The sequence below is a fragment of the Callorhinus ursinus genome, unplaced genomic scaffold (assembly GCF_003265705.2).
Source record: "Callorhinus ursinus isolate GAN/ISIS: 27379988/994484 unplaced genomic scaffold, GSC_fseal_2.0 scaffold51, whole genome shotgun sequence".
Classification (NCBI taxonomy): Eukaryota; Metazoa; Chordata; class Mammalia; order Carnivora; family Otariidae; genus Callorhinus; species Callorhinus ursinus.
In genome coordinates this window covers 2,549,177-2,567,273 of record NW_027397113.1, presented here as the reverse complement: position 1 = coordinate 2,567,273, position 18,097 = coordinate 2,549,177, and the positions used below count along the sequence as shown (strand labels likewise).

The 18,097-nt window shown below is 61.1% G+C and overlaps 1 protein-coding gene across 1 annotated transcript; it reads left to right on the top strand.

Moving 5' to 3' along the window:
* The first annotated feature begins 8,166 nt into the window (after positions 1-8,166).
* Positions 8,167-18,090, top strand: CCND1 (cyclin D1). The gene is made up of 5 exons (XM_025878501.2): positions 8,167-8,544; positions 10,092-10,307; positions 10,845-11,004; positions 14,739-14,887; positions 17,575-18,090. Exons 1-5 carry the CDS (start codon positions 8,347-8,349, stop codon positions 17,737-17,739), a joined length of 888 nt encoding a protein of 295 aa, XP_025734286.1. The 5' UTR covers positions 8,167-8,346; the 3' UTR covers positions 17,740-18,090.
* Positions 18,091-18,097: the final 7 nt, after the last annotated feature.

The following is an 18,097-nucleotide window of genomic DNA, read 5'->3' as shown; positions in this document are numbered from 1 at the left end:
CGAGGTCTGCACTATCATTATGTGCCTTTTACAGGTGAGGGAACGGAGGCTCAGAGAGGGGGAGGTCACGTGCATGGGCCATGGAGGAGCTGGGATCGGAAGGGCTAGTGAAGCAAAGCCACTTTGCTTTCGAGCTAGTTGAAACCCTGGGAGAGTTCAGACTCTTCGCTACTGAGGGAAGTGTAGACCCTGCACTGTCTCCCTTCAGGGTTTTCTCTTGTGCTGTCCAAACATCTAGAACATTCTCTCCTCCCTCTTCGCCTGTTCATTCTCTACGCTTCCTCATTCTTGGGTGAAGCCTTTCTCTTCACCCCCGTCAGAAAGCTAATGGCAATCGGACTGCTCGGGACTTCCACCTGTCTACCTCCGGCGAGCAGTGAGCAAGACAAGGATGAGAGTACCTTGCAGAAGGCACCTGCCAATTTGGCCATGAATTCCCATGTAAAAGCAGCTTTCCATGCATTATTTCTCAGGTGTCCACGGGAAGCCCTGGAGGACAGAGACCATAACTCAGTCGTGTTTGGGGCCTGTCTCCTTGCCCCTAAACAGCTAATAAGGTCTGACTCAGACCAAACACAGGAATTTGATTGCCTGTTCTAAGCTGCTACAAAGCACATCCCAAGTTTCTCCCTCTCCCTAGCCCTAGGGGGCTGAACAGTGTCCTCCAAAAAGCTGTGTCCACCTCCTAACCACCAGAGCCTGTGAATTTGATCTTATTTAGAAAAAAAGGTCCTTGCAGATGTAATCAAGTGAAGGATCTTGAGATGAAATCATCTTGGGTTATCCATGTGGGCCCTAAACCCAATAGCAAGTGTCCTTTTAAGAGTCAGAAGAAGAGAGAACACAGAGGGGAGCTGCCACATGAAGACAGAGGCAGGGGTTGGAGGGGTGCGTCCACCAGCCCAGGGAAGCCCAGGGCCCCCAGAAGCTGGAGGAGCCAGGGAGGATCCTCCCCCTAGCGCCTCCGGAGGGAGCACAGTCCTACATCTCGATTTTGGACTCTGACCTACAGACTGTAACAGAACAAATATCTGTCATTTTAAGCCCCGCCCCCACACGTGGTCCTTTGTCACAGGGTCTCATCAGGCCCGAGGAGGGGTTCAGGCTCCAGGTGGAGGGTGAGCACTCGGCTGGCCCACTCCGCTTCACCCCTTCTCTCTGGTATTGGTAAATCTTCTGTGGCCATCAGGGCTGGATATAATACCGAGTTCTTTACTTAGGACTCAGCTCGGGGTCCTAATCGCGATGCTTACCCCCCAAGGGCTTAGGAGCCTGTCCTTCAGGCTCTCAGCCTCTCCAGGTCTCCCTATGGGCTCCCAAGTCATGTGGAGGCCCAGGTGCCCCCATGAGTCAGGCCCCCTGCCCCACCAGTACCTCGCGGGTAGAGACTCCACCTTCAGGCTGGCGGGTCCCAGAGCCCTCTCTCCCCACGAGGCTCCAACCACAGCTAAACATTTAAGCCGGCCTTCCCCACCCTCCCCACCTTCCCCTCACTGCAGCAAGACCTGGAGGCCAGGCTGTGCCCTGGCCACGGGCTCCCACGGTCAGGTTCATGGCTTCCTGAGACTTGTGCCTCTCTTCCAGCCATGTCATTGACCCACACCTTTGGCCAGTTTCACTTGGGACTGCCTTTCCCCCTTGCCCTTGAGTACAGAGTGGCTCCTTATATGTGGCAGGAAGACAAGCACAAGCTCTGTGCATCCAAAGACCTGAGCAGCACCGTAGGGTAGCGGCTCTCTTGGACCCAGAAGAAACCCCCCACTTTTATATCTGTCCCCCCTCCTTGCATTGATACTTGTGCCCTTAATTAATGTGCTTAACTTTTTTTTTTTTTTTTTGGAGAGAGAGGGCACATGCGCGTGGATAGGGGAGGGGCAGCAGGAGAGGGAGAGAGAGAATCTCAAGCAGACTCCATGCTCAGCATGGAGCCCCGATGGGCTGCTGGATCTTACGACCCTGAGATCATGACCTGAGCCAAAATCAAGACTCTGATGCTCAACCAACTGAGCCACGCAGGCGCCCCAGTGTATTTATTTTATATATAAACCTTTTTACTCCTTTTCCAGGGTAAGAAGGAAGAAGCGAAGCTTAATGTGGTTCAACTTTTTTTTTTTTTAATTTGAAAATGCATTCTAGGATTTAAATCTCATGTCCACAGACAGCTCAGGAGAAGTCAGCAAATAAAAGCAAGTTTATAGACTAGAAAGCCATTTTTTTAAAATCCTCTTTCTGGATAGAAACTGAAATGCTTAATCAAGTCCACATACACGGTGCATCACATGGAACTTCATTCTGCACAAGAACAAATACATGAATGAATACGCTGAACAGGACTTGACATACACCAGGCCTTCCTGCTAACTGCTTCACACATATTACCTTAATTACTCTGCTCCGTGGCCTTGGGAAGAGTGAAGTCATACCCCATTTTACAGATGAAGACAAAGATTCACCCGAGACCGTACAGCTCCTGGCAGAGGCAGGTCTGTAGGTGATACTCTTGGCAGTTTCAGAAATATGGTTGCAAACTCCCTGACATCTTGAAAAAATGGCTTGGTTTTGCAGGAATTCTTGAAAAAGTAGATTATTATCCTTATCAGCATCAAAGGGCCCTGAAATGGTTCTGACAGTGTCCATGAACACTGAGGGAGGCACAGCCTAAGGGCTTAGAGAGCAGGACATCACAGTCGCCAGGAGTGTGAGCCTGGATAAGATGCCTCAGTTTCCCCACCCACCAAGTGTGTTCTTGGGGTTTGTTTTGAAGATTAAATGCATGACAGCCATGAGCTTGGGGGTGGGGTACCTTGCAGGAGAAGTGAGGAATGAGGATGCGTCCGTGAGTGGAGGCTTGCTCTCCAACCCTGCAGTAGCCCAGATTCTGAGCAAATGGTCATGTCTCACGGGGCAGGGGGGAGGGCCGCTGGTACTAACCTGTTTCCAGTAGCCTTTTCCTCCCCCCTTCCCACCCATCCCTGCTTCGGATATTGCGGGGTGAGCCCTCTGTCCACTCAAGGTTTGGGAGAGGTGGCAATATCTGGACAGCTTTTGGAATTCCTCCCACGCTTCCCAGCCTGGGGGACCTCGGCCTAGCGGGGGTCCTGTGGGCGCCAGTGGGACCCAGAGGTAGAGGCAAGCATCCTGTTGGTTAAGGTCAGCTGCTCAGGATCCCGGAATGTGCTCAACTCTTTATCTTGAACCAATCTTCAGAAAAAGACCCTTCAGGACTTTACCAAAAAAAATAGTTGTAGCCAGCTTATTGGGTCTTTTCCTATGGGCTAAGCACTTCCCAAATTGGGCTTCCCAACTGTGCAGGGCATTGGGCTGTGCTGCCCACTGCTTTTGAATAATAAGGAAAAGTAGAAGAAAACGATCAGAAGCTGCAGTTCCTCTTCTGAGCTCTGTCACCGCTGGGAATGCCTAATGGTCACTCCTGTTCCTCAAAAGGACAGTCACCCAATTACAAATAACCAACAGGGCCCGAGACTCTTCCTGTCTGCCTTTACAAATCAATGTCATTACTCCAGCAGGACAACTCTCCTTATTGCGTTTAAAAAACAAAAAAACAATCTATACATGCCTCCCCGTCCCGCACCCTGGGATGTCCGCACGCGCTCCGGAGCGGCGGGTGCGCGCGTTCTCCAAGACTTACGGTAAGCGCGGCGCGCAGAGCAACCACGTGGCGGCGGAACCGAGGCCGGGCGGGAATGTGCGGAATGCGCAGCGCGGCCCCGCGCTGCTCCGGAGCCAAGGCCCCGGTTCCCGCGGCGCGCGCCCTCGCCTCCCATCTCTCCTCAATCGGAGCCCCCCCCCCCGATCTCCCGAGACTCGCAGGAGTAGGTCGAGCCCCGCGCAAGCACCGTGGCGGCGTTTGGGGACAGAGCGCGGCCCATCGGGCTCCTCGGACTCCGCACGCCCAGAACTCCCCAAAGGGTCCAATCCCGTGACCGCCGCCACCAGCCCCGACCGCACGAGGCCAGGGAACCCAAGAGCAGGGGTGTAGGGCGTTGGGTATGCAACCCCTCTCCCTGCACCTGGAAAAGAATTTCCTTTCCTTTTCCCCTCTTGGCAAGTGTCTGGAGCCCCAGAACTCGGAGGTTCCCCATAATAAAGACCTCGGCCATCCCTCCACCCACCCCCAAGGCCAAAGCGAAGCGTGGAAACGCTTTCGCTCTCGGGCATTCCAAGGGCACAAAGAAACAGGCACGAGGATGTGGTCACATCCCGAACACGGTCTCTGGGAAAGCGCAGGGATGGGGAGCCAGTGACCAATCCTCCAGGCGAATGAGGGGGCGTCGAGCCCTCACCGGGAGGGGGGGCAGAGAACATTGCGGGAGCCCACAGGTCTTAGCACTGGTCCTCCTCCAAGAAGGTCCGGCTCCAGCGAGCCGGCCGGCTGGGTACCGAGCCCCTCCCCCCACCCCCCCCCCCCCCCCCCCCCCCACCCCCCCGCGAGTCTCCGTAGGGGTGCTCCGCGCGCTCGCCAGGGGCGGGGTCTGCTCCGCCTCGGGTAGGCCGCAGCCCAGCTTGGCCAAGGGAGAAGCGGATGGGACTTGGGCTCCCAGGTCATTACCCCCGCCCCCCGACCGATCTCTTTGCTTCGGTTGGAGGTGGTTACCTGCTCAGTCTGGGCGCCCACTCCGCGGCACTTGGCTAGAGACGGGCCAGGGGCCTGAGTCAAGAGGCCAAGGAATTCCTAGCGAATTTGGGGGTTTCATATTGCTCAGGGCACCAGGCGATGCTTTTTGAGGGACGAAGTTCAAGGAGTTAAGATGCTTTCACCCTTAAGAGTGCACCTTCTCCCTAGGGAAACCGGGGGCGTTGGGGGCCCCCCCCCCCCCCCCCGCACCACCTGTTGGGGTTTGCTTTTTAACTCCGGGCACACCTTGCTCACGGCCTTCAGACCTGGGGGAGGAGTGTCCCGTCCCCGCATCCTGCCAGACCGACGACTGGGGCTCGGGGAGGGGGTTGGTCTGTGTGTGGCAAAAATTAATTGATCAGGGGCGGAAACAAGTCCGTGGCTTGGGACGGTGGGAGGTGCGGCTGCCCCTGCTCCCAGCGTGTGGCTGTCCTAGGTGGGTGCCGGATCCAGAGTTCGTCCCGGCGCTCCCCGCAGCTTTGGAGCGCCAAGAGTCCGCACCGTGTAGCCCTGGCGGAGCTGCTGCAGCGCGTGCACCTCTAGGAGCTTCGGAGGTGACCAGGGTGGGGGAAGGGGGGGCCCCACTGCCCCGGTACCCCGCGGCCTGCATTCGGAAGCATTTTCCTGAGCGACTTAAGGGTTTAGTCCTTTCAAGTCGCCGCCAGGTATATGCCGCTGCAGGTGACCCCACCTGGGTGCGCCCCCTTCGGTCCCGTGTAGGGTGGGCGGCTGCGGGAGGTCGATGCCAGAAGTAGATCTCCACCGGGCCCTGCGCCCCCTCCCCAAAGCGCCGCTCTGGGCGGCGCGCAGCCGCAGTGCGTGCAGGGGTCGGCGCCGCGGCGGGCCGGTTCCTGAATGAACGCGCTCCCTTCCCCCGCCTGAATGAAGGTTCCCACAGCCAGGGACGGTGGCAAACGCGCCTGCCGCGGAATTCGCCCTCTCGGGGCCGGAGATCCGCTCGGGCCCGCCGCAGTCTCCCCTGCGGGCGGGTGGGCGTCAAGGAAAGCGGGAAGGTGATTTAAGTTACTTTTGGATTTTTTTTCCAGCCAACGTAGTGCCTTCCCTATCGGGTCGCTGGCCCTTTGTCTCCGAATAGTCACCGAGAAATAATAGCAGAGCACTTTAAACGAGCCCAGAACTCGCAGTTCCTGCCTCGTGGTGGGTTTTTAAAAGGCAGTGCAAGATTAAAACTGCAACAGAAAAGTTGTTAAGAGTTGCTATTCTCTTTGGGGAAAAAAATTAAAATAAAAACGCGTCCTCGGCTCTCCTAGAAGCAGCCGCCCTCAAGGGCCCAGGGCTGGCGGACCCCTCTATAGCTCCAGGGACGCGTATCTGGGCGCCCCGGGGTGGGGGCTGGGCCACTCGCGCTCCCCGCCAGGCCCCAAATTCCTGCGCCTCCCCCGCGGGTTCCTGGACGGCTCTTCACGCTCGTCGGCCGGGCTTGCACTTTTGCGCCCGTCCCTGAGCGGGGAAATCAACGAAGTTCCTAGTTGAGATCTGCCCGGTCCGCCTAGTAACAGCGCCGCGCCCCCATTGGCTCATGCTAATTCCAGTTTCCTCTGTCTTTCTCCTGGGTTAGGGGGAAGCTCCCTCCTGGACCCGGAGCCCGTTTTGCCGTAGTGGGCGAGCCTCTTTATGACCCGCTGCCCCTCGCCGTCGCCGGCCTCCTCGGGCCGGGCCGGGGCGCCCGCGGGGCTCGGACCCCTCGCCCCGCGGGGCAGCAGCCGCCCGGTAATAGCGCGCAGCCCCATAAATCATCGGGGCAGCCGCCCGGTTGGGATTTTATGAATGAAAAAGCAGCCGGGCCGCCCTCGTGCGCGGGCTGCTGCTACTGCGAGGCACCGGCGTGCCCGGGGCCGACGCGAGCGTGGGTGCCCGGGGAGGGGGACAAGGCGGTGGGCGCTCCCTGCTCGGGCCACCCACCGCTTCCGAGGCGTGAGCCGGGGGTAATTACCCTCCTGGACCCGGAATATTAGTAACCCTAATTCCCGGCGGGGGAGGGGAACGCGAAGATTCAGCCCTGAGGGGGGGGGGGTGTCTAGTCTCACTGCGTGCACCCTTGCGAAGGGGAGGGGGCTTTTTCATCCGTTTTCTCTGAGCCTGTAATGTTAGGGGATACGGCGGTTTGATGACACTAAACTATATTCAGAGGGAAGTAAATGAACAGTTTTCTTAGTTGGGAGCAAGTAGTGTGAAAACTTCTCAAAAAAACTTAAGATTTGGCAAAATGTCCTTTTATTTTTTTAAAAAAAAAAGGCACCAAAAAGACTAAATCTGAACAAAAATTTTTAAAAACCCACTTTTTTATATTCTTTTATATGGCTCTTAAGATAGCGATAACATTGCGTTCCCTCTCGTATAACCACTAATATATCTAGATTTTGTTTAAAAGCAGATCAATACACCCATTTCTTTAACTTAACAATTGTTCTAATTTCTGCCAGCCCCTGCCATCCCCCCCCCCACAGGCTCACGAATGCAGCCCCGGGCTAATTGTAAAGGTGCAGAGATGTCCACACCCCCAAAAAACCAAATAGGAAGCTTCCGGTGGTCTTGTCACAGGCAAGAGAAGCGACTAATATTTCCAGCGATTTATTTATTTTTTTTAATTAAAAAATAAGTCAGGACAGAGACCACTATTTTGTAGCCTTCCATTCAGGGCGTTTTCCTAGTTCTTAAATTGCTGGGATGGGCGTGGGGGGTTGAGGGGGGATTGGGGATCCCTGAAAGGAGGTATTGGCCAAGGTAGGAAGACAACCCGCAGATCCCCCAGGCAGGAGGAAATGCTGGCCACCATCTTGGGCTGCTGCTGGAATTTTCGGGCATTTATTTTATTTATTTTATTTTTTGAGCGAGCACATGCTAGGCTGAAATCCCTTTATGGCTTAGGGATACCCCCTCGGGCATTTGCAACGACCCCCCCTGACGCGGGAACGAAGCCTCCACCAGGGTCGCGGACTCTGCTTCGCGTCCCCGAGTGCTAAGTGGTTCCTGAAACTTACACGTGTTAATGAAAATGAAAGAAGATGTAGACGCTGAGGTCCCTTGGCCGCCTCTCCGCCCGTGGGTGCCCTCGTGGCGTTTTCGGAAATGCGCCCATTCTCCCGGCTCGGATATAGGGTGTCGCCGAGCCCCAGAGTCCCCCCCCAATGCGGTCCCCCCCCACCCCAGTTGTTCCCCCCTGCAGAGCCACCTCCACCCACCCCCCCAAATCCCGGGGGACCCACTCGGGGAGGGCAGACACCCCTGCACCCCTCTTTCCCGGCGGGGAGAAAGGCAGCCTTGGGCGATTTGCATTTCTATGAAAACCAGGCTTCGGGGACAACTCCGCCGCGGGGCAGGCGCGGCGCCTCGGGGATGGCTTTTGGGCTCTGCCCCTCTCCGCTCCCCGGCGCTCGCAGCCCGCGCCCCCTCCCCCCGCGCCCCCCCGCCCCCCCCCCCCCCCCCCGCCCGCTCCCATTCTCTGCCCGGCTTTGATCTCTGCTTAACAACAGTAACGTCACACGGACTACAGGGGAGTTTTGTTGGAAGTTGCAAAGTCCTGGAGCCTCCAGAGGGCTGTCGGCGCAGTAGCAGCGAGCAGCAGCGTCCGCGCGCTCCGGCGAGGGGCAGACGAGCTCGAGGGAGCGCGGGGTAGCGGGAGCTAGAGCCGAGCGCGCACCGACCCGGGACCCGCCGCCGTCCCCAGGCCGCTCAGTAGAGCCCCAGCCATGGCACACCAACTCTTATGCTGCGAGGTGGAGACCATCCGCCGGGCGTACCCCGATGCCAACCTCCTCAACGACCGGGTGCTGCGGGCCATGCTCAAGGCGGAGGAGACCTGCGCACCCTCCGTGTCCTACTTCAAGTGTGTGCAGAAGGAGATCCTGCCGTCCATGCGGAAGATCGTGGCCACCTGGATGCTGGAGGTGCGGGGCTTCGGGCGGCTCTCTTAGGGCTTTTCCTGCAACTTGTTGCCCAAACCCACATTTCTTTGCCGCTCGTCTCCCTCCCTTCTCTCCCACCCCAACTTTGAAGTTTGCCGGGGTGCTGCTAGGAATCGCATTTTCAAAATATATAGATATTGTGGGTATTTTTTGAACGAAAAAGGGGTGGGGGTGGGGTCGTTTGAAATTCCCTATCCTGGCGGGGTTAGTAGGGGGGGGAGCGGTCGGGGAGAGGACCCTTCGGGGAAAGCCAGTTGCCAGGGGCACCCCAGTTGGCTCGAGGGTGCGGGCCGGCGGCCTGGGCGCCCTTTGTGGCCCCCGCCTGCGCCCGAACCCCGCTGCGCCTCCTCTCCGGCTGCACTGCCGCGAGCCGCCTGCTCCAGGGGGAGGGGGCATAGATTTGATTTTTAAATTAATATCCATGGACACGTATGCAAGGGCCGCTCGTGCCAGTATTATGCGCCATCTTTGTTCTTTTATTGCAAAGCAAAAGTGTTTATTAATAATTGGGGGCAGGGTGGGGGCGGGGAGCGGCCGGCGAGGCGCTGGGGCCGCCGCGAGGGGCCGAGCGGCCGCCGGGAACCGGAGGGAGGGGCGCGGGGACGGAGCGCGGGCAGCTTGGGGGGGACCCCGCTCGGGGAGAGGGGCCCCTTTGTTCAAGCTGCAAGTCCCGGGGCGCCCCGCACGGCCAGCCTGGGCCGGAGAGCACGCCGAGCTGCAAGGTCGCGTGGCCCCCAAGACGCTGGGGATTGACCCTGGTTTGCAGGGGTCTCAGCTTGGGGGACCTTTCTGGAACGAGCCGGCGGCCCGGGGCACACTTTCAGGCCTTCGGCGGGCGCCCGGGGAGCCCGCAGATATTTTAAAATAATTTTTGAAAGTACGGCGTGGTGCCCTTGCGAGAGGGAAACGGCGCCCGCGCCCAGGGGGAAGGGGGGTGCCCCGAGTTTGAATTCCTGGGGCTCTCCCCAGAGCTTGCAACGAGCTCTCGACCCCCGGCCTGGGTAAAGGGCCGCCCGAGGGTCATTTTCAGGGGTTTTTTATGTACCCAGTTATTTTTTTTATATTTTTAAATATTTTTTGAAAAGATGACGTCTGGGGAAATGCGGCGCGGCGGCCTGGGACGCCACCTTTGTGTCTCGCAGGCGCTGTGAGCGCGGCGCCCAGCCCCGCGGCCCGCCCCGCGGCCCCGCACCCCATTTGGGGCGAGCCCCGGCCCGGCGGGCCCCGGAGCACCCACACGGGCCGGGGTCCCCGGGGCGGGCAGCCCGCGCGCGGCGCACGCTGCCAGCCGTGCCCACTCCTGCCCCCACCGTGCCAGCCTCCCGGGGACTTTCCCTTTCAGTTTCGGGGTGGGTGGGCATTGGGGACATGCGGGGGAGGGGGCGCGGCAGCGGGTGCTTCTGCCGCCCCCCACGCCCGACCCCGCCGCGCGCTCGGGACCCGCCGCCCGTGCGCGAGCAGGGGTGGGGGGCGCGGGGTCTCAGCGGAGGGGCCCGGCGGCGTCGGTCACGGTCCCCGTGCCCTGGCAGGTCTGCGAGGAGCAGAAGTGCGAGGAGGAGGTCTTCCCGCTGGCCATGAACTACCTGGACCGCTTCCTGTCGCTGGAGCCGGTGAAAAAGAGCCGCCTGCAGCTGCTGGGGGCCACCTGCATGTTCGTGGCCTCGAAGATGAAGGAGACCATCCCCCTGACGGCCGAGAAGCTGTGCATCTACACTGACAACTCCATCCGGCCTGACGAGCTGCTGGTAACCTGGGACCCCCACCGCCCACCGACGCCCTTTGAGCCCCAGGACCCCCCGGGGGTGGGGGAGGTGCTGAGGACGGGCGGCCCCCTGCAGGCCGCCGGCACACCCCACGCCCCGAGGACCGGCGGCCACACCGGCGGGGCCCTTCTCGAGGAGCGGGCGGGACCCCCGCCGCCCCCCATCCCCAGCGCGCCCCACCACACACTGTCGCTCGGACTCCCACCCCGTCTGCGCCCCTAGCGCGGCCGAAAAGTGGGCGGCGCGCGCCCTCTAGCGACAGCTGCGGGGGCAGCCCGCGCTGCTTACAAGGGTTTGCTTTTCAGGTGTGGGTCTCTTTTGTCCCCGCTTGGGAACCAACCCTCGGCCTCTTCTACGGCATCCTCTTTTAGGACTTCTTTTGGGGTGGCATGCTGTCTTCCATTTCCTGGACCCCCAGTATGCCCTATCCCTTCTCTTCTGGGCCGTGTCCCACCGAGTGGGGGGGGCCGGAGCTGCCCCCCTCACCTCACTTTATGCTGGTTCACCCCGCTTCCACAGCAAATGGAGCTGTTCCTGGTGAACAAACTCAAGTGGAACCTGGCCGCGATGACCCCGCATGATTTCATCGAGCACTTCCTCTCTAAGATGCCCGTGGCGGAAGAGAACAGACAGATCATCCGCAAGCACGCACAGACCTTCGTCGCCCTCTGTGCCACAGGTAGGGCGGCTGGGTCCTGCTGGTCCCCCACCCCGGGCTCCATGGGTGCCCCTTGCCCCTGGTGGAGGAGCATCTTACCCTTTGCCTCGGTTTCCCCGTCTGAAGAGCTGGGCCCCAGGCCCCTCCTGCTCTCGGAGGTGCTCCTCTTCCCTTGGACTGAGTTCTGGGGCTGGGTGGGGGGGGGGGGTGTCCCTTTCTGGGCCAGGCAGCTGAGGCTGGCCACGGCCACCATACGGTACCTTGGGGATGGGGGTGGGTGGTCCGCCAGGCTGTGGCCACTCCACGCTGAAAGGGGTTTACCTTGGCTGCCCAGCCTGCCTTCCCCACTCCGGTCCTTCTCTCCGCCCCCCCCACCAGTCCTTCCCCATGTCCTCAAGGGGCCCCCTTCTGGCCTCTCCCGGGCTGGGCCACCTGCCAGGGGCGCCTACAGGGGTGGGGAGCGACGGCCCGCAGTGCCTGCACCACGTGCTCTGGGCGGCCGGCAGCAGCCCTTGTGCGGGGGCGGCCAGTAGAGGAGCTTGGCCGCCTGAGGCCCCGCCAAGGGGTGTCTCAGGCCGGCGCAGCTCAGCTGAGTCCTGGGAGGGGCTTCAGAGCAGCCTGGGGTTGGGCTGCTGCGGTTGGCAGCAGGGGGCCAGCCCTCCCTCCCCCTGGCAGGGCTCTGGATGGTCCCTGGAGGCCGCTCCCTGACACCGCCCTGGCCCCAGCCCCTGGGCAGCGAGCGTTTCAGCCCTCGTCGCAGACACCCACATACACATGCCCTGTGTCGCCCCCCATTTCCCCCAGCCCTAACCCTGACACCCCGTGACCTCCTCGTCTCTCCCTCCGATCGCATGGGCAGGGCCCAGGAGATGTGGAGAACCCTGCCTGGGGACCCATGCCCTCATCCCAGCCAGCTCTGCAGTGGGTCACCTCGGCCCCTGGTCAGGCCTCAGCTGTCATGTGTGTTTGGGGCTCACTGTGGGCAACCGGAGGGCCACACGGCATCCAAGGGCGAAGTTGGCGTCTATCACTCCCTTCCCACAAGCGGTAGAACCCCTAGTCTGGCATCTCCTGGCACCCTCCTGATGTCGGGGTGCTCCGATGGCTGCTATTTCTGGGTCAGGCGAGCGTCGGAAAGATTCTGCCGGCTCCCCCATCCTCCGCCTCCTGCTCAAGGCATGACCCTCTCCTCCGATCCCTTCCAAGTGAGAGGGGTAGGGGGACACGGTGGGCCTGGATGGATCTGAGGGCTGGCAGCTCTGGCCCCGGGGCAGGGAGCCTCCCACTGGCCATCCCCGCGGCCTCCAGGGGCCAGCCCGGCAAGCAGGCAGGGAGGCATTCTCTGGCTGGGGCGCCTCGGAAGACAGAGGCCTCTGGAGACTTCCAGGCAGCCTTTTATGGAGCTAAAAGTGGTTCAGAGAAACAGCAGAGTTTCCTGGAGATAATGCAAGGAACGGTTCTTGCACACCCTCCCGCCCCCAGGATGGCGGGGGCGGTCGGGAGCTCCCCCTCCCCCAGAACCCCAGAGAAGCGGGGTGTGTAGCGGCGTGCAGTGCCTGGCAGTGCGGGGAGCAGGCCTGGCACAGAGGCCGTAAATGGGCTTCGGCGCTGACTTCCCAGCTGCCACGGGTCGGTGTGCCTGAGTGCCGGGCGGGCCTCTGTCTGAGACTGGGCCCGGCAAGCACCCCCCGTCTGCAGGCTGCAGCCTGCGCCCAAAGGCCTGGGCCTCCCTGGAGGGAAGGTGGGGGGATGGCTGGCAGGGCCCCACAGGGAACAGGAGGAGGAGAGGGTCACCCGCACCCCCAGGGCCCTCCGAATCCTCGCCTGCACGGTTCAAATATACCTAAGACTCAGCGTACCCTTGGTCACAAGGGGGCCTCTCACTTTTGAGTGACGTGATGGCAGCTCAGAAACAGGTTGGCAGAGACGGTAGTGAGGTGGAGGTATGAGCAAAAACCCCGGAAGATATTTTTGTCCTCCACAGAGCAAGGGTCCCGCTTGATGGTGCCGGGGTGGGGGGTGTTCAAACTGGGTCTCCCACGCAAGTGCACACATCCCCCATATACCAGGGTTGGGTTTTGCTCTTCTGTGAATGTGTATGTACATCCGTGTACACGGGAGCTTTTCGGGGTGCTGCAGTGGGTTAAGTAAGCAAATGACCAGGGCTGGTGGGAAGCTGACCAATCATCAAAGCTAGTGAGTAGGTCTTAGCGAGGGTCAGCGATGGCCCCGGTGTTTCCTCCAGCCGCGGCCCCAGGCTCTCAGCACTAGGCAGAGTGGAAGCAAGTGTTGGAGCTTTGGGGATGCAGTGGGGTTTCTCCTCATCTACACGTGTAAGCCTGCACCGCGCACACGCACATACACGCGCACACAGTCATCTACACGTGTAAGCCTGCACCGCGCACACGCACATACACGCGCACACACATCTACACGTGTGAGCCCTGCACACACGTGCACGCGCACACACCCTTCTTGGGGAGGCGGGCTTCGGAAGCGAGCCTGCCACCACTACACCATCCCTCTCAGTCCCAAGGTCCAGCCAAACTGTTGTTGGGACGGCAGCAGTTTCTGTCGGCAACCCTGATGTGTCTCAACGAAAAGCTTGTCATTCGTGGCTCCCGGCTCATAGACTGGGTGGCACTGCTCTTTCATTTAAAGAGGGAAAGAGGTGGCTGCCTCTTGAGGGATTTCTCTTTCACGGCGCCTGGCAGTGGGCTCTCTCACCCCTCCAGGGTGGCTGCCCTTCCCCTCGGCCCCCTGCCTGGCCACGCTCCTTCGGCCAGGCCTGCGGTCTGCTCCCCGGACGTAGCCTCCGCTGTGCTACTGGGGACGCAGCCCCGGGCCCACGAGGCCCCTCCCGCTCCGCTCCCCCAGCCTGGTCCTGGCCCTCCATGCGCTGAAGAGGGGACTGACGAAAGGGCTGACAAAGGTGCCACATCAGTGCCCCCCCGCCATCGAGATGCAGAAATCAGCGACCTCCCCGACCAAGAATTCCTCACTGGGTACCACAGAATGGCAGCCCACAGGCCCCATGTGGCCACTTACACGTCCTTCCCGCTTCCCCACCTTTTCATGACAAGTGCGGGAGGTGCTGGGGCTCAGCCCAGGAACAAAGGCAGGAGTCCCCCCCCCCATCTGAGCTGTGCCTCAGGGCAGAGGGGAGGGCGTGCTGGTGACTGGCAGGTGATCGCTGGTCCCAGGAGGAAGATACAGTGGGGGTAAGCATCCCATGCCACGACGGGGAGTGCCGTCCCGTGCGCACTCCTGGAGGGCCGCCCTGGGGGACAGCGAGACCCGTGTGCCCCTCCCAGAGTGCAGACCTGACGGGCTGCCCCCGGTCCCTGCGGCCCGGCAGCACGTCTTGTCCCTTGTAGTCTGTCACCTTTTTAAATTTTTGTGACTAAGCAACACGCTGCCAAGGCTCAAGTACAGCAATGTCCCTCGTCCCTTCCCCAGAGGCCTTTGCGGTTTGTTGCTGCCAATGGCGGTTTCCTCAGTTTGCCTTTTTTGTTTTCAAGTGAACGTCACAAGCTCGAGTCAGGTGAATCCCAGGCCTGGCTTCTGCTGTCCGGGGCCGGGTGGTGCCGGGAGCCGCAGCACCTCCTCAGCGGCCCTCAGAACCCACAGCCCAGGCCAGCCGTCGGCGGGGACGCGCCCTGATGTGGGGCTGGTGCTTGGGATTGCCGGGACCGCAGGTCCTGTGGAGGGTCCCCAGCTCACGGCCCCCTTGCCTCTCTCCCTCTCTGCCACAGACGTGAAGTTCATCTCCAACCCGCCCTCCATGGTGGCAGCTGGGAGTGTGGTGGCCGCCGTGCAAGGCCTGCACCTGGGGAGTTCCAGCAGCTTCCTGTCCTACCACCGCCTCACTCGGTTCCTTTCCAAAGTGATTAAGTGTGACGCGGTAAGTGATTGAGCGCACCGCCCCCGTGCTGGCTTGGCTTCTATCCTTCTCTTCTGCTAGAAACCTCTAGTGCCTGGGGGCCCAAAGCTGCAAATTCACTGATGGGAAATGCCGTGGCTCGTGCCAAGGCCCCCAGAGATGATGGGGGCGACCATGTGGGGGAGGGGCCAGGTGCCGTGTTCAGAGGCATGGGACCAGGGCCCAGGCTCATGGGGTGCGAGCCTCACCCCACTCTCCCGGGGCTCCTTTGGAAGGAGAAGCATCTCCCAGAACTTGTGGGTGGGCCAGGAGGGTCCTCGGGCTTCTGGCGCCCCCGGGGCTCCCAGGAGCAGGCGGGAGCCATACGGCCCTCCCGGGGAGCCGTCCAGGAAGAGGGGCCACAAGGCAGGCCCGTCAATGATCCGTGCCCTAATGGCATGTGGAGTTGGGGCCCAGTTGGGCTTTGTCTGGGCCACAATGCGGATGGCTCGTAAATGGGGGCTTGAAAAGGCTTCTGTGAGGTCTGCAGACACAACAATGGCCCGTGGAGACAACCTCATGTTTTACGGCCCCTTTGAGAGGCTGCGGCCTTCGGGGCCCCGAGCCGGGGCCGGTTGTGTCTTCCTTCTTCCAAACGCCATTGTGGGATTCCCGATTCCTTTCTTGTCTTAGAGGAAGAATGGAAATCACAGTTCTGGGGGTTTGTGGCCTTTGCCGGGTTAGACCAGCGAGGTGGGCGGGTCAGCCCTCAGCCTCCGCTGGCGTGCCGAGTGGGAGCGAGTGACCGCCCTGACCCCGGTCCAGCTCGGGCTCGGGCTGCCTTCTGGTGGTCCGCCCTCGAGGGCCCCGGAGGCCCTGTAGGCCCTAGCAGCTGCTGCCTCACGGCGCCGTGGGCGGAAGGAAAGCCGGGCTGTGGGCAGAAGCCTGCCCGCCCCCTCCCCGTCCCCTGCCCAGCGCTGCCGGCTGCCCGGAGCGGACCACGTTCTTGCTTCTCCCCCTGCTGGGAGCAGGCTGTCCCTGGAGCGGGGGGCTCCCCTCTCAGTCTCTGTGCTTACTGGGCCTCCCGGAGCGGTGGGGTGTCCTGGCCGGCGTCACCCTGTGGCTCACCCTCGGCAAGGGAGACACACCACAGTCTGGGCACAGAGCTGCAGATGGGAACCAGGGTCGCAGCTGAGGGGCGGGGAAATCAGCTGAGAGACTGAGACCCGCTAGTCCGGCTTCCCGGCGACCAACGCAGCGGGGCCCAGACACAGAACAGCCTGGGCCCCGGAGCCCCACGTGTCCTCGGGCCGCAGGCTGCGTCCGCCCTGCCCCAGAGCCGTCGCGGTCGCGGTCGTTGTCGCGGCTCTTCCCGGGCTAAGGCTGCAGGTCTCAGTGGCCATGAGGAAGAAGTTAGGGCCATGCGGCCGTGGGGAGCCCCTTCCTACACCCCTCCGCCACACAGCCCCCCATCCCGAGTGCCCAGGGGCAGGAACACCAACGCCCCCCAAGAGCTGCCTGCCGAGAGCCACTGCAGGTGGGCAGGTGGGCGGGCGCCGCCGGGCCTCGGGGGTGGGACTGGGGGGCTGAGCTGGGGGTTGGGGAAGCTCTCAGGAGTCCTTCGTTCCACACCAGGCCTTCTGGGCCTCAGTTTCCTCATCTGTAAAACTGGCTAAGGGAAGGGGTTGGGTAGGAAGGCCCTCCATGTGAAAACGTAGAGCTCTGCAAACATGGCCGAGCCCCAGGGACTCGCTCGGAAGCCTTGCTGGCCTGGATACACTCCTTTTAGGCAGTGAACACCCGTTTCCAGCCCCACGTGGTTGGGAGCTCAGCGGCACCTTCCCCAGGTGCGCCCATGGTTCCCTGTTCCTATGGGAAAGGCGCAGGTCTGTTTTCCAAGCTGGCCTGGAGACTCTACCTCGTTCTAGAATAGAAGCCCAGTGTGGCATCCCAGGAGTTAGGACGGGCCACCTGACACCGGCACCTCCGAGCTGCCGGGAGCTTTGCTCCCGTGAGACCAGGGGAGGCCCCTGGACTCCCAAGATTCATCTTGGGCATTGAGACCTCGGGGAGGGCGCCAGGCGAGGCCAGTGCGTTCTCCCAGGGTGCAGGCCAATCGGGCGAGGACGGAGGGGGACAAAGGGTCCGCCCCCCCCCCCCAGGCCACCCAGCGTTCATTCTCAGTCATGCACAGCCTAACCCTTTTGACGGCCATTCATCACGGAAGGCTGGGTTCACCGCGAGGGCTGACATGGCAGAGGTTAAGTCCGAAAAGCAGGGCTCAGGGGGCCTCCCTGGCCTGGATCAAATGGCACCGAATCCGCTGAGGGCAGCGGCGGGGCCGGTGGGAACAGCGAGCCGGGATCAGAAGCTGGCAGAGGAATTCTAGCGGGGGCTCGGGCCCCGGGGGCCTCAGGGCAAGTTAGGGAGACACCGGGCGAGAGCCCAAGGGTGTCCTGGTGCCCGGAAGATGGCCTGCGTGGGGCCTTTGGTCCTAAGTAGGTGTGTGTGCTTCTCCAGCGGGGGGGGGCAGTAGGTGGCCAAGCGGGGAGCCCGTGCTGGTTGGTCCTGGGGTTTGGGCAGTGGCTCCACATTGTCCTTCACCCGATTTGGGGGAAGCAGTGCTTTAGATGAGCCTCGCTTTCCCTAAAATGGACGAAGTGCTGGTGTTTGGGGGAGGGCCCAGCCGGCAGGCTCCATCTGAGGACCCCTGTCTCCCCTCCGGCCAGGACTGTCTCCGGGCGTGCCAGGAGCAGATTGAAGCCCTGCTGGAGTCCAGCTTGCGCCAGGCCCAGCAGCAGAGCCTGGACCCCAAGGCGGCGGCGGAGGAGGAGGAGGAGGAGGAGGCCGACCTGGCATGCACGCCCACCGATGTGCGAGATGTGAACATTTGAGGGCGCGCGCGTGCGCGGGAGGGGCCGGCCCCAGGTGCTCCCCTGACAGGACCGTGTTCCTTGCCAGGACCGGTCACCACCAGAAGGGAAAGCTTTCCTTCTCCTTTACTGTCGGTTTGTTTCCTTTGCTCTTTCCTCCCTTCCGTCTCTGACTTAAGCAAAAGAAGAAAAACTGTCCTTAAAAAAAAAAAAAAACAAACAAAAAGAGAAGAAAAAAGAAATAGTATTTGCATAACCCTGAGCTGGGGGGTGGGGGGAGGTTTGCTACAAAAATAGAGGATCTTATACCCCATAATCAACTAGATTTTATATGGATGTGTTTGTGTCTCTGTGTTGTTAAGGATAGGCATTAACACAA